Source organism: Strix uralensis, chromosome 1 (assembly GCF_047716275.1).
Source record: "Strix uralensis isolate ZFMK-TIS-50842 chromosome 1, bStrUra1, whole genome shotgun sequence".
Lineage (NCBI taxonomy): Eukaryota > Metazoa > Chordata > Aves > Strigiformes > Strigidae > Strix > Strix uralensis.
The window spans coordinates 56,282,138-56,298,193 of NC_133972.1; the positions used below are offsets into that span (position 1 = coordinate 56,282,138).

The 16,056-nt window shown below is 37.2% G+C and overlaps 1 protein-coding gene across 14 annotated transcripts in view; it reads right to left on the reverse strand.

Moving 5' to 3' along the window:
* Positions 1-16,056, reverse strand: part of PARD3 (par-3 family cell polarity regulator) — a 457,578-nt gene that overhangs the window by 139,125 nt on the left and 302,397 nt on the right. For 11 of the 14 annotated variants that reach the window (XR_012628846.1, XM_074867643.1, XM_074867632.1 and 8 more), the window contains 3 exons: positions 15,573-15,617; positions 8,982-9,209; positions 3,086-3,302 (listed from right to left, as the gene is read on the reverse strand). Coding sequence is in view for 13 of the 14 variants with exons in the window: in XM_074867643.1 (XP_074723744.1) it covers positions 3,086-3,302; positions 8,982-9,209; positions 15,573-15,617 (490 nt within the window). In the remaining variant the exon portion in view is untranslated. The remainder of the gene's footprint in view (positions 1-3,085; positions 3,303-8,981; positions 9,210-15,572; positions 15,618-16,056) is intronic. The other 3 variants (XM_074867651.1, XM_074867605.1, XM_074867596.1) reach the window with 1 other exon arrangement.

Consider the following 16,056-nt stretch of genomic DNA (forward strand, 5'->3'; position numbering starts at 1 on the left):
AAAGTGAAAGAGACTTCTCAGCCAAATGACAACATTAAATAAAGTATTCTGCTCTGCCCTGAAATGTCAATTTGAAAAAAGAAATACACACATGTTCAGACAGATTTATTTCACAGTGAGAAGGGTGAACTTTCAGACTGTCCGCAGCCCAATATCAGCAAAGGTCCTCTGGAAATAACGGGAGTTGTGCGTGTCAGAGCCACACAGGCTGTACCCTTCATTTTATAATTCTCCTTCACAGTTATGTCAATCCTCTTTACTATGTTTGATACAAGCAGTAAAATAATGTAAGTGTTTAAAAGATTCACTTATGATTTTAACCTGCTATCTGAATCGTTCAGGGATTTCTTGGAAATGACGACTAGATGCTGAATGTAACCTAGGGTTCTCTGGTGGGAGTTTCCACCTCACAGTACAGTTTAATGAAGATCCCAGTAGCAAATCCTAAGATTTTAACTGAAGGCAAGGAGACTTATTTTTATACATCACATAAGACTCCACTGTATGAGCTGACAGTTTGCATACAGGCAATAAAAAGCCGCCTGACTAAATACAGACATTGGAATAAAGTGTCAGTTAACAGTAATTCCATCCCGCAAGTGTTCGTGCCCATACAACCTAATGAAGAAAGACTATTTTCAGATAAGAGCACTGAAAAGGAAGAAAAAAAGTGAAAAAGGAGAAAAGAAAAATAACTACAAAGAAATCACAGTGTTGCACAGAACCAAAATATCCAATTATGCTTTGATCATAGCTTGAATTTTAAATGTTACTGTCATCATTATTTTCTATCGCACAACTTCCTTCAGTGATTACTCGATATCTATGATGTATGTCAGATGTACAGAAAAACAAAGCATGGTATAGGCAGAAGTAGTATCTTATCTTGCAGACATAATAAAGCCCATGTCTCAAACATTACTGAGAAGCCTGTCAACAAAGTAAATCAAGCACTGAGTGGAAATGAGGCATAATGCTTAATTCCCTCAATCAGCATTTTCCTGCTTGCCAGGAGCACCTCTCTTGGGTGGGCTGACAAGGTGCAAGCTAATTTACAGATCCAGGAGGAGTCAACTGAATTCAGATAGCACTGCTCCCACGTTAATTAAGAGGAGGCTGAAAAGCAAAGTTCACTCAGAAATGGTAGTGAGGGAAAAAAATAACTCAAGGAAATGTTGACTGTTATGAAGAGCAAATAACAAAGCGATCATTGGATCTTCCTATCAGTCAAATTACTGTTGTTTCCAGATTTCAAAAGCATCATATTAAGCACACAGACAAGGTTACTTCCTATTTAGCTGGGAGCACCTGATAAAAATGGTATGAATTTCCACTTTTGCACTCATTTACATCTAGAGCATTCAAAGCCGCACAGGAACACCAGACTCTAAGGCTGGAGGGCAGAGAGGAGCCGATAAGCCCCACAGCGAGTTGACTCTCTGGAACATGAAGGTTCCTGTCTTTGGATGGGACTCTGCAAGTCAGCCCTTTGCCTGCGTGCCAAAGCTTGCAAAGTGAAGCAACTATCTCACAGGTTCTCTGGGTACTGGGAATGTTACACAGGAGGAAACGAAGGACCAAGGAGCTGTCTGAGCTTTCTAGATGCTGTAAATACTTTCTGACTGAACTTGAGAGATAGCACTCGTGGTATCCAACATGCTACTTAGAGCCATTGAATTTATTGTGTATAATGTGCCTCGATTTTACCTGTCATTTCTGCCGTATAAAAATGGCAGAGACTGCAGAAAAGAACCAGTCAGCATTTAGTATCTCCTACCTTCCACCCTCCCCCAGCACGGGGTGCAATGCTTCGCTCCAGGCTTGAATTTAGGCAGGCAAATGTCCAGAAGATGAAGGCATCCCCATGGGACTCATAGGGGACCAGGCTAAAGTGCTCTCCTCCTATTTGACATGAGGGACTATCCCCTCTGGCTCTTTTGGTGTTCTGTGGCATATGCTGTCTAACAACCTGGCATTATTTGGTGTTATCTAAACATAGTTTCTAACTAATATTTTCTAATTAACTACTTTTTTTCCTAATTAACTAATATTTTCTAATGAGTTTTTCTATTAACTAATTTTGTAATACGATTCACAGACACAGAACAACTCTCAAGAACCTACAGTTACTACATAGGTTCAATTAATGTTTTACAGGATAAAGAAGGTAACAGGATGAAAGTTAACTGAAGGTCCACTTACATGTTTTCAGACCAGAATCACTGCTAATAAATCTTTAAAATAATACTGGTATCTCACTTCAAAATTAAGTAATGAATCACTGCATACACAAAAGAAAACAAACACTGCCTTAATATTGTTTTTTCTTGAAAATATATTTATTTACTCTAGCCAGCTAAAAGAAAGACTGATTTTCTTGCTCTCTCACCCCTTCCCACAAGTGATCAAAGGCATTTGCCATGTTTCACCATATACCCAGAACAGCAGGGTATCACTCAGCAGTCTGCTTCTTTCAGAACACTTATGTCTGCTGGAGAGATGACTCCTTTCAAAAAAACTCACTGCTTGGTAAAAATCAGGTCTTTCACTGTCCCATTCTCCAGACTGTGGGTTCTCAGAGCACACAAACTTATTTAGATCCTGTTTTCCTTAAGAGAAGCATGCTGGTTTTCAATCTCAAACTGATTCATCCCTTTCACATCATGCCTCCATGATAACCAAACACTCTTAATAGCAAAGCAAAGAAAACCACTCATTTAGTAAAACATAAGCTTTGGGTACAGCATTAAGAACAGCAGTTTAAGAAAAAAACAAATTCCAAAACTGTTTGACCTGTCAAAGGACATGTGCACTACTTAGACATCACCACATACTCTTTTCAAGACCAAAGAGTTTGTTGCTTAAAACCAATTTTTCCTTTGCAGCCTCTTTAGCCTGCCAGCCATCTCCTCCTCTTCCATTCTGAACTGCTTCCCTTCCATGACACCACTCATAGGCTCAACAACTGAGAGATCATCGTGTATATATTTGTATAGTAAAATATAGCAGTCACAATATAAATGAACAACTAAAAGATAAAACTTCTTTTTATAATTCATTCTACATTTGATTGCAAAGCACCTACCTGAACATGTCTCCTAAGCCTTTCAGCATTCCTTTCTTTGCCTTAATTTTATCCTTCTCTTTATCTCGATCTTTCTTCTTTTCCTTTCCAGCCTTTTTTCTGTCGCCTTTATCTTGGCTTCCATTCATCTGTCTCTCCAATGAGTGGGATGGCTGGTCACTTGCTGTGGACACAGATTCTCTACCAGATCTTGAGCTCTCCTCTGTGTCTTCCTCCACTGAAAGCATAAATTAAGAAACATCAGTGAGATAAGAACAAACAACGAGGACAGGCTTTTTTGTATATTGCCTAATGTATTTTGAAGCAGGATATACGTACAACCACAAAATACCCTTTTTTTTTTTTTCAAAATCAGTATCTGCTCATGTGGGAGTTTCCTGGAATGTTCATTTGTACTATTAAACCCTTAAAAGCAAGGAATTCACCTTTGCAGAACTCTCTGCAAAACACAATTCATGCTTTGTGGGTATTCTGAATAATGTATGGATTAATAAAGAAGATTAGCAAAGTGATGTTAATTGGCCCATTTCATTTCAGTATCTAATCAGTTGAGGAGAGCTTTAGAAGTATCTGCAAGAAGAAACAGCAGTGCAGCATGCCCTGTCAGTAAATTCTTAGTAATAATCTCATAAAAATACAAAAGTCATTAAGGACTGTTAACCCTCAATATACGCCTTAATAGATTTTTCTTCTGCTGCAAGTTACATAATGGTTGTGTTGCACTACTTCTTTCCCTGGAGTAGTTTAAAACACATCATGTACCATGATTTTTATTGTTGGTTTTATTCTTGGTTGAGATGGGACAGCCTGGCAGGTTCAGGTGGGGAGATTCCATGCAGTGGAACAAGTAAAATCCTTTAAAGGTAGATAACATGTTTCTTCTCTGTCTCCAAGAGAAGACCTAAGAGTATCCCTAAGCATGACCAATGTTAGATTTAACAAAGCATATGCATTTCAGAAAGTTTGAAAGAAAAATGACCCAAAGAAACAATCCACTCAAAGACTGAGAACTCCCCCTGTAGCTTAGTGAGAAAGAAATAAAGCACTCCAAGCTTGTGGGTCAGAATGCTGAAACCATTTTGACTTCACTTAAAGCCAAATCCAAAAGTTATACTGCATGGCTGGTGAAGCAGTGTCCTTCCAGAAGCTCTAACATTTTAAATCATCACATTATTAGTAGGGCTACACCATCTCCCAATTTTCCAACAGACAGCATAAAGCAGTGATGAGGATCACAGATGCATACTTTGTGCTGTGTCCTGTAGCTCTAATGAATACAAAGGGTCTAAACAACTTTTGGCAGTAGAAGTTGAAAAATATGGTATTGCTTTATATATACACAGTCTATGAAAAATAAATTTTTTTTTGTACTCAGTAAGATTTGGAAATGGCCACAGCTTATAGAAGGAAAAAAGAATATTTTTTTAGTTTAGCATATGTTTACTACTTATTATTATTATTTCTGCTAATACCATTGTTTCTAGAGCTCAGCAACTCTTCTGTAGCCAACAGAAGTGTGTAATTCTTTAGAAATTTCTCATAAACTACTGCAGAATATAAACTTGCTTTTCTTAGTCATCATTGATATTCACCTTACAAGTAATTCATCGAACCTGAAAGTCTACAAATCACTGACTGAAAGCCATTCGATATCGTCTCTTCTGTCTCTCAGATACTTGCCTGCAAAATACTTTTTATTCATTAATATTACAATACACTGACCTGTCCAATAGACTTAGTGCTTATTCACATTCCATGTCGGATAAATCTCAACTTTAGAAACTATTTTTAAAAGTCAACTAGTACTCTGACGTACAAATCACCAGGAAAAAAAAAAAAAAGGACAGGTCTTGGCATTTCATGTTAACTTGTCTTCAGGACAGCTATTACTTAAGTAGATGATACAGCTTCTCAATTGTAGGCACAGTTTTAATATTCAGATAATCGTATTTTAGAAAATTAATAGGCCTGTCCTATACATGACTCTGTACTAGCTGTACTTGTACTTTTTTTGGTCACAGTGTTTCTTAATCAGTGTCTGGGATGATATTTAGTTATTATTAAAAGAGTAGTGGAAAACCACTTTGGAATAGAGATGCTAATTTTTTGCATGTTAATTTATAGCTACAATCTGTTCCAGTTAAAACCAACTAGACATATAAAAGACTGTACTTGCAAACAAATATAATTAGTTAAAAAATGCATTCAATTTCTGACAAATTTTGAAGTCAAATGTTTACTTGGTACTCCATTGCTAGAATTTTAAAGATGAATCAGTTTTGACCTATGGTTGTTCATATTCATATAACAATACATTAAATTAATCCTAAATATGTATTAAGTGTACTGTGCTATGCTGACTTGCTGAACAAATTGTCATAACAATGCTTCCTCTTATTATTTATTTTGCATATTCTATGCCTCACTTCCCTACTTGTGCTGCAATAAATATTTGTCTATCATACACAGTTTGCTTGCAATTAACTCTGTAGCTTAGACTGAGCCCTGTGAACTAGGTTGCCTGTTCTCCTGGAATAAACACTGGGGTGTCTAACGCAGTAAATAGATTTCCAGTTTTCTTGAAAGGACTCAACATGAAGAAACTTGTTTCACTTTTATGCAGCACAGTTGTTCTGCAATTAACATACACCTAATTACTAGTGTTTAGAACAAATGCAAATGCTGCTCAATTAAAATTCAAGCCCAGGCTACAAATGAAACTTCTAATTTTTGTTAAGTTGCAGTAATGACATTAGGTTACTGCAAAATGCAGAATGTATTTGTTTTGGTGCTGTTATTTCCTTCCTTTCCTGCAACCTCCTGCAGCCTCCCCATTCAGGATGCTGAAGCCAAAAATTAAATTGGAGTATACTTTAAACATCAATTAAACCTGAAAACTAGTGTCATTTCATGAACCTCACTGTACTATGGAGAACTACACAAACAGGTATTATGAAGCTATTCTCCTAATTAGGCCATAAAATGGAAAAGATGCACATGAGGAATCAAAGCTACTTAACGTGAAGCTATTTTGCCACTAAGCTTCTAGGCCTCTTATTGTGATATTTAATACAGCCCCAGATTCTAGCAATTAAGATTCAGCAAAAGATTAGAAAGCTTTGTCGATCTCTCCTAGTCCAAATGCCTTGTTCTCATTCAAGACACTAAAGATAAACATTTTGCTTCCAGTCAGCTATGTCAAGTATTAAGGAAGAAGAAAAAAAAAGCAGGGGAAATGATCAGTGAAAGCTGAACACCCACACCATTCCACAAATGTTACTTCTTTACAGCCATTAAAACTTACATGCATCTTCTCGAATACTTTTTAAAATGTTACCCCAGAACTGGTCACTGCTATCTGATTTTCATCCTACATTTAGTAACTTAATAGCACGTTGTTCAAAGGACAGCAAGTACATTCAGAAGAGAGTCAGCCCCTTCACCACATATGCTACCTGTATTTTTATGGCTTTTGTATATGGGGTGATGACATGTTAAGAATTCCTCTATACAATTTTCTGCAGTGCTTTTATTTGCTACTCCAAAGAGTATAAATACTGAAACACTTGGAGGAGAAAGAGGAAAAAAATTCAAGTAAAACAAATGGATCCAAACTCAAGGGCATCAGCAAATTGACCACCAACATGTTTGCCTGGGTTTTATAATGAGAGAAAACCACATTTTAATTTCAAACAATTATGGAATAATTAAATACAATTAAAAAAAACTTAGGCAATGTCGTTATGGCAGCAGTGAGGCATTAGTTACGTTAGGACCAGATTGTTAAATTAAATTCTACATATTCGTATGTGCCCAGGCTTTGTCCAGCTGAAGACACTGTTCAGCAAATTCTCTGGAACCTGAGGCCACATATAATTTACACAAAGTGGAGCAGACTACAGTGCTTTCAGTTTTAATACAGATACAGACGTGTTTTCAGAAAGACAAACCTGAGAACCTAGCATTTTGTGCTGCTCTCAGGCAACATATGGTTGGGCCAGCTCTTAAGCTCCCATGGCCACCGTGAGAAGACCTTGAGGACTGAATTCTGTCCAACCAACTTACTACATTTGCTTTGCTACTCATCTGTTTCTATGAACCTGGCACTGCAAATTTCTGGATAACTTCTTAAATGTTTTATTATAATTGTGGAAGCTATTGAAACACAAGTAACTCAACAGAATGCGTAGTTCTATGAACATAGCTCTGGTCACACTTTGTTTAGTCCTTCTTTACCATGTGAGATTTGAGAACAGCCTCACTCTTGCTCTCCCCATGACACTGAGATGGCTCTTGACCCACCAGTGCTAGACAACTTCATCCACACAGAGAGATGAGGGCAAAGACTCGGCTCATGGCATTGTGATTTCAGCCAGAAGGTGTTGTCTGGTTTCCGCTACTCCCGTGCAAAGGATACAAAGGCCACCAAATACTTCCTTGCTACTCCCTGTGCATTGCATCAACAAGCTCAAAACCCCTTACAGTAATCTCATAAACCTATACTCATCTAGAAATCATTTCATGACAACAGCTTTGCTATATTTTTGATCAAATGAATCTAAACCATCTGTAACTTCTGGATAAGCCTTGGTTATCTGATGTCTCAAAACAGGATATTACTATCAGTGGGCTCACACCAAACAAGGCATTTTAGAAAAACATGGTCTTATGTCTCAAAGACCAAGGGCATGCAGTTTGGGAGAACGAGCAGGATCACTACACGTTTTCTCATACTTATTCTTCTACTGGCCAAAATCAGACTGACAGCCAGCAGCACCAGACCAGCATTTAGCCTCACTGCTGCGTGAAATTGCTAGGTGCTGCAAAAGCGAAGCAGAATTAATTCAGTTCATAACCACCTTTGAGAAAAGTGACTGGTAAAATGACCTCTCTTTCAGAGGTCAGAGGCAGATTTTTTTTAAAAAAAGCAAATAGTTTTGAAAAAACAAAAGTGATTACAAAAGTAGCTTATAAAAGAATATTAGGGAATGAGGCTTATGAAACAGACTTTCTGAAACTAAAAAATTTTTAAAAGAGCAGGAAGTGAAAAATCTCTTTTCAAGCCTTTTCTGTTAACATTCAGGGTAAATATTTTACTGCTTCAACCTTCCCACCACCACCTTCATTCATAAACTTCTAACCAGCTGCAGGTTAATTAAAAAAGATTCTGCTGTCTGTGACAAGTTGAAAGTAGTACAACATGAAGGTTAAAAATTCAATGATTTTAATACAACCCCTGATTGAGGTAATTTACCATTCATACTATTTTCATTCAATACGAGTTGTCATTTTACCAGCCCATTCTTACATAGTTCAATAATGATAAGGTTAGCTTTGAAGTGATTCTTTTATGTTAATGACATTCTCCACATGTTGGGTCATACTTCGGGTTAAAGAACTGAAAATGTAAATGAATGCCCATTAGGGTGGGTAATAGCTGATCATTAACTTTATATTTTATTAGATCTGCCAGCCTTACTCACTCTAATTAAAGGGCAGTGATTTCTTTTTTTCCCCCAGACACTACAAATGTACTCTTTCCAAGTTCGATGCACACCATACTTTTGTAACACAAATTCAGTGTTTTTTTGTCTTTCTGCATAACTTTTTTTCTAATTTACATTAGTAAATTCATTAGCTGTCTTACAGAAAATTTTCATAGCAATTTAAGTAAACACACTCCTAATAATCTTATTTCCTTATTTTAGAAAGGAAGCTGCAGAGTGTTGCAATCTGTTAATGCATATGAAGGGAAAAAGTCTGAAAAAAATTGATGAAGAGAAGTTAGTTCTATTATTTAAAAATCCTAAAATTATCTTCTACTATTTTTAATCACTTTTTAAAGGAATTAACCTATGTTGTTATCATTCTTTATGTACAGCAATAGTTTACTTACAAGTTTCCATGCCTTCATCATCATCATCTGCTACAGGTTTATCATAGGATTTGTCTATGGCAGCTCTGAAGCTTTCATTGCAGCCTCGTCCTCGGATAATTCGCGGGCGCGGGCGGTGGAAGGGAATATCACCATTCAGAGTCACCTCAGCAACGGCTGTCTGCAGACTTTCTAATGAGCTGGATTTCTTCAGCCCTAATGAAGGCCCCACATCTCTGGTTGGGGAACCTTAGTGATTTAGGGGAAAAAAAAAAAGGTAATTAGAATTAGTATTGAGAACTGCACGCTTGATTATGCATATCCATCCTGAAAGTCTTTGGGGACACACTTAACATTATTCACATCATCTCTCAATAATCTGTAGGGAATTCTCCACAGATTTGTTGGTCTCAGAAGTGAATGAGTATGTCAAGTCACAGTCAACGAAACCGACAACGTTAGCAACGTCTGGCTTTTCAAATCAGTGAAGAGAGACCAACATCCATCATTATTATTATTATTTCAACAATTTGAATGATAAAGTAATCATGGGGCTTTAAAAATACAGCTCATAAAACCAGCAAATTCATATCTACCAGCATCAAACATAACTATTAACTACTTTTGAGCAGCAAATTTTATCTGTACTAGCAACTCATGAACAGAGCGTGGATTATGGGCATGAATCCTACTGTGTTTAGAGTAACAGTCATGCAAAGTAGCCTGACTTCTGTCTTCAAGGAACATGCTGTTTGCTTTTAATCGAGTTTTAAAGACTTGCATCAAATTGCTAACAATTTCATAATGAAATGTTTCTGAGAAATATCAGTTGACTTACTGGGATTTTGTGAAGTTGTTTAAAAATATCTGAGGAAAGGACCCAATTAATCAGGCAATACCAGTTACCCAGCTGGAAAAGAAATGCGTTCCTGGCAGTTACCAGGTTGATGTTTGGGCAGCACTACAGCTGGGGCTGAGGGCAGCTCTTATTGCTGCAGCACGTCCGGAGGTGTGCCAAGACAGTCCCAGACAGTATTCTGCAAAAACCTTTCCCCATCCAGACTTTTCTTCTCAGGTTCATGGACTAAATGTCTAGCCTCTGTTTTTAGATACACACACTCACAGTGCTAATCAGCTGACAACTGCACAATTAGATCTCATATTATTGTTAAAACTGGGAGAGATCTTTCAGAGGGAAAAAAAAAATCACTGCAATTAGTTGGAAGCTATTTTATTCAAAAGTGCAGTACAGTCTTGTCCAGATTTTCCACAAGATTTGTGACTGGAGAGAAAAATGAGGTAGGACAGCATCATCATTAGCTGGATTTCCTGAAGTTTGGTCTCTAGCCCTTGCCTAGAATACAGAAACCCACTTTTTCTCTACCCAAAGGAAGCAGAACAGAGAAGGGTACTGTGGTACCACAGCAGTCCCAGGTGGTGGGTTGTTACTCTATTGATATCCCTATCCTCATCTGACAGAGGCACAGAAAGATAAATTTCAAGGCCAACCACCACTGAGACAGAGCCAAGAGTGGAACCTTCAGGAATACCAAACCAATGAACAATAAGCAAGATCTGGTGTGAATAACATGATAAAGGAAAATTATCTTTTTAAAGTATTTATCTCAGAATAATACAAAGCTCTGGAGTTGATCCCTATTCTGGCAGATATTAGAAGGGAAGAGAGACAGTATCTGTCACTGTTGTTTAACAAAGGTATGTGAAGTTACCTTACATGGGGAAAAACTGCTACTGAGCTACTAAAACCAGCTTCTGTCACTATTGAGTATTAGGTGAGGACGAAGGGGGTTGCTGGACTGACAGAAGGGATGCAGGTTAGCAGCATGGCAAGTCTTCTCCATGCTGTTTGCTAACTTGGTATGAGATGGAGCAAGGCAGCAAATGCTTTCATTTTCCACTCAGCTATTAAAAGTCTGAGCAATTAAGTTAAATTGAAATCCCTCACATCAAATAAATTCAAACAGCAGCCATCGAACTATTCCCCTTCAGCTGACCTACTGATAAGATGAGCTTGTAAATAGAAACAAAACAAAAATCCTCTTTCACAGGTCTACACAACTCCTGCAGTTTGGTTCCCCCCGCAGTCCAGAGTCCTGCTGCTTGCACCCTTGGCCAGAAATTAATACAACCCAATAAATGAGAAATTTTATCTTGATGAACTCACATCTCCTAGAAGAAGCCACTCTCACTCACAGCCCATACTTGTTGGAGGGCCGAGGGTTATGAGGAAAGTTGGGGGCACAACACAGCTGTTGGGGTGAACAACAGCAGCCAGCTGGGACAAGGGAGGTTTGGTGGCTTCCCAGCTGTGCAAACAAGCTGCAGGCCAGGTTCAAACTTCTGAACATGGACTGAAGTCTAAGTCAAGTATTTATGTATAACACTCTCTTTACCAAGTAAAAGAACTCCAATTTAGACAGTGCCCTATAGAACTGTCCACTTTCTAGCATATGTCAAAATCTGCTATTCCTCCACTAATGCCTGCAGTACACAAGAAGTGAGATTTGTTTTTTACTTTTTGAGATTGTATTTTGTTAAAAACAGTCCATGAGACTGGGAAAAATGAATGTAACATTTTGAAGGAAAAAAAAAAGAGGAAATGGGACAATCATATATAAACCAGCTGTTTGACAGATTCAATTTCATATACAAAAGGAAAGGGTATCCTCTTACATGGCAACTTACTGTAAACTTTTTATTCCAGGTTCTGCTTTGCAGCCTTCTAAATGAAATGCTCATATATCTTCTCCTAATTACTGAGTGGCTCTTTTTGTAAACAGTAATTATAAAGAAGGCATTTATGTGCCCATTTATGTTCATAAAGGACGTTAAAGAAAATTCCATTTCCTGCCACCCAATACAGATCTTTGTGAAAACTGTGTTTATGTAAGTTGTGCTTTCCCAAAGGGAAAGCTAGATGGGATATGACCTAATGTTCCTTGAGTACTGAAAAACTAATAATGGATTACAGAAATGATAGGAATATTTATTGAACTTGGGTGGCCATGAACACAGATGTGAACAGGTTGCTGAATCTGAAAGAGAAAATGTCCTTTCGCAAGCAATTTAAGCACTGTGATCATAAAGCTATGTACATTTTAATACCTTCACTATCTTCTATGGCCACTTCATAGCAAGTTTACTATTTTCAAAATATATAGTTAAGCCTCCCTGTAAATTGAGTGAGTTCAGAATTTATTAGTAGAAATCACCAGCTAGAAAGTGAGTTGTTTACCCATAATCCATCGAGAAACAGCAAACTTTCTTTAAAATTATTCTGTTTAAAATTTATGAGTCACATCAAAACCTTGTTTTCTAAATACAAAAATGTCAGCATTTTCTTCCAGCCTTTACAGTGCTGGTGGTAATCATCAGAAATGTTATCTGTTCAGACCAAGTTCTACTTCTATTTTGACACCAGAATTTAAAGTAGAAAAACAGAAGAGAAAAAGACACATCTACCTAAAGCATCTTTATATGCCTGAGGGGTAAATGGGATTCTTTTATATTTTTTAAAATTTGAAGTTTATCAAAATTTTCCTTTCCAACAAGGATATTAACAACTATCCTCTGAGGGAGATTCATCCCCCCACACCACAGCAGTCCCCCCCCGCCATGACTGCCACCATGTGCGCAGCCTCCTTGCATGCTCCGCTTCCAGGCTCTACTCTACACACCTCACACCCCCACCCATCTCTCAAAGCCTTGTAACATGCTCACCCCACTCCGCCAAGCACAGCCCCTGCCCACCACACATGCATCACCACTCCCTGTGTCCCCAGCTGGCCAGCCCTTGGTGACAACAGCCAAGCCTTGCCCTTCAGGCCATGCAACCACCCTCTGCTCATGCACAACTGTGCTGGCAGCGTGTGCATCTGCTCTCACACGGCACCGACAGCCCCCACCACAGAACTCCACAGCACATACAGATACAGCGAGACATTTAATACGCATAGATCACATGAGGCCTACATGTTGCTCCCTGCTCCAAGCCCTTTGTTTTTCCCTTGTGCTGACACTGTTTAGCAACTCACTGTGCTTCCACTTCTCTCATCTTCAGTATTTATATGGTGCTACAAATCCACTTGGGCAATTTGCAAAGGCAAAAAGCATGGTGTCAAAGGACATACAATGTTTCCTTCAGTGACTAATTTTAATGGCTATAAAGTAAATTTTTCATCAGCACTTTCTTTTAAATAATTTAAAATTATAATTTTGTTTCTTTCAGAAACATTATTTTTATTAACTCTTGGGTTAAACGCTACCAGCAATTAATGCCAAAATTTTCCCTTGATTTGATTAAAGCAGTTTTGCAAAGGCACAAAGTCAACTTTCTAAACACCTTCTTAAAGGACATTAGCAGCAAGTCTGTCTATTTACTAACATCTGCTCCATTAGATTTGATAAATTCTTCTATTTCTAGTTCAATTCATACACTAAAAGTATCATTTTGGCTGGGGAAAGCAGGGGAGGAAAAGAGCAAGCAACTGCACCAAAAATAGTTTAGTTTTGGTTCTATTTAATAAAACATTTATTTTAAAAACACTGTGTATAAATAAATAAATAAATAAAGTGGTGTTTGACTTTTTTTCCCTTTCTTTTTCATTTTCACAATGTGTACAAAGAAAAATAACCATCTAGAACTACAGTATTCCTGGGACTCACTAAATGAGCCATGCTCAATTGCTACTGAATATACTTCTAACCTCTAGGATGAACTGTAAACACTGCAAGGATTAGGCACTTCAAGTGAACTATAGAAAGAAAAATAATTAAAAATCTATTATAGCAACTAGCACTGGTGAGTTCTACACTCTCCTTTTCATCCAATACTATTAAGTCCAACTTTGACTGTAACAGAGTTTGTATTTATTTTTTTCTAAAGTAAATATATGCTGAAGTTTTCTGACTTCTAGAGTTCATTAAAACATAGTTCACACACATCTGTAGCATTTTTTTTCTTAGAACCAGATGATTTTTAAGCCAAACTACAGTAAGTGGCTTGTTTAACAACCACATCTATCTTCAGTAATGGGAGAAATCCCATGTTTATATACAAAACCTGGTTAAAAGCACACAAAATAAATAAAAGTACAGTAAAAGGTGATTTTCCTTTTTTCCAGTCACTGAGCTTGCTGTGCACAAAATATGTAACTGCTTAGTCCAGATGGTTACGGTCATGCTCTTTCACCCAAGTTGTCTGACTTGTCTATTTTTAGGAATTTAATCCAGGTGTTACACAGAGAAAAACTACACTCGATTAATACCACCCTCTATTGATACCACCAAAACCACTACACACTTTTGAAACCTAAGCATCATATTTTACTAAAACACACAGGTTTTACACCATTATAATCACATCCCATTCAAATAGGCAGGCTAATAAGAAAATGAAAAATAACTTACAATAATTTTGAGTTTGATCTATAACTCCTTTTTATGTGAATAATGTTCAGGGGTGAGGCAGTTCCTAAGCACTGATTCTTACCACAACCATTAACACAATTCATATATTCACACTCTGATGGCTTTAATCCTTCAAAACATTCATACATTTTAATTTCATGTACTCATTCTCAATTAGTAAAGCGGCATGTCTGTGGTCATATTCTGCAACATTTTAAGAGCTAGAAGTTTTAGTTGTTTAAATAAAAATTATAATTTTATCACTTGATTACTTACAGCTTTTCAGTATCCCTACTCATGTTGTAAAGTGTGGTTAAACAGAGATGCAGTTGTGAATTGTTAATTGTAAATTCTGTATGGAATGCTCTAGTCCCCAAATCATGCTAAAATAAATAATATTTTCAGGTTAAAAAGGTGAATTGTTCCTAATTAGAGTTAAGTAATGTTATGGTGTCCTCTGGATCTAGCCTAATTAAAATAGCATTCCAAAGGTCAAAAGCTAACTTATATTAATAAATCATAAAGGTTCATAATTGCAGTTGGTGCATTATTTTAATTACTAATAAATAATATGCTTTGAACGCTATTTCTCATTATCATTGTGAGAAACATTACAATCGATGGTATGAGGAAAAGATTCTATTTACATATTCTTTTGTTCTGTTATGATGCTCAGGTTTCAGCTCCAAAGGCAAATCAACTTGCACTAATACTCTTCAACTCAACTCACAACATCTATCTGATGACCACTTGAGGCAAAGGTAGCAGTTTTCTAATTAAAATAATTATTTCCAAGCACTGTGTTAGCACTGTAATAAGCCAAACATTCGACTGTTCTACATCATCTCTCTGTACATTAGAGTCTGAAGCTAGGAGATTTTCCAAGACTTTTTAAAAAGGATAAAAAATGCAAACAACTGTGAATATTTATGAGTTCAAAGAGTAGAAACAGGTGTCTACCTACAGTCACATTTATGACCTGGTTGAATATACTACCCTAGATACTTATCTCTATAGAGAATTTTCTTTTTCTCTACGACTTGATTATTCACAACAATAGAAAGCAGCCATGCAAGTACTGGAATATTCATGTTTTCATGCAATTTGACTGGCAGTTCTGTAATTGTGGTAAGCTGCTTTGACCAAGGTTTCTATAGCAACAGCCTTACTGTCAATTCTTACCTGTTTTCTGGTCATCCATTGTACTGAGCTTAGTCTCGTCAGCTACTGTTAAAAGGTAAATGTATAACGGTTAGCCCAGTTAGTGCCCATGCCCCACATGCATCCAACATTCCTTCTGTTTTTTCTGTTTTTTTTCAAGTTAGGGGACCTTAGCAATGTCATACTTCATGCAAATAAACTGCAACAGTAAGCAAACATTCTGGGTAGAAATGGCAGCAAACTAGTAACCTTCATGCAATGTCAGTCATGTTCACATCACAGGCAGGTACAATATGTTATTTACACGTTAGCACATGACAACTAGTCAAGACAAGTCAATACCACCAACCTTACTGTCCCCTGAGGAAGTTGGTGAATCAGGGATTGTAGTTAAGATATTCACAATTATTGAAAAGGAGCAAATCATATTATATTTTATCATTCTGAGTAGGGAATTTTGCGTGTTTAAACAATCAGAACTCACTGTTTAAGGTTACTAGAGTCT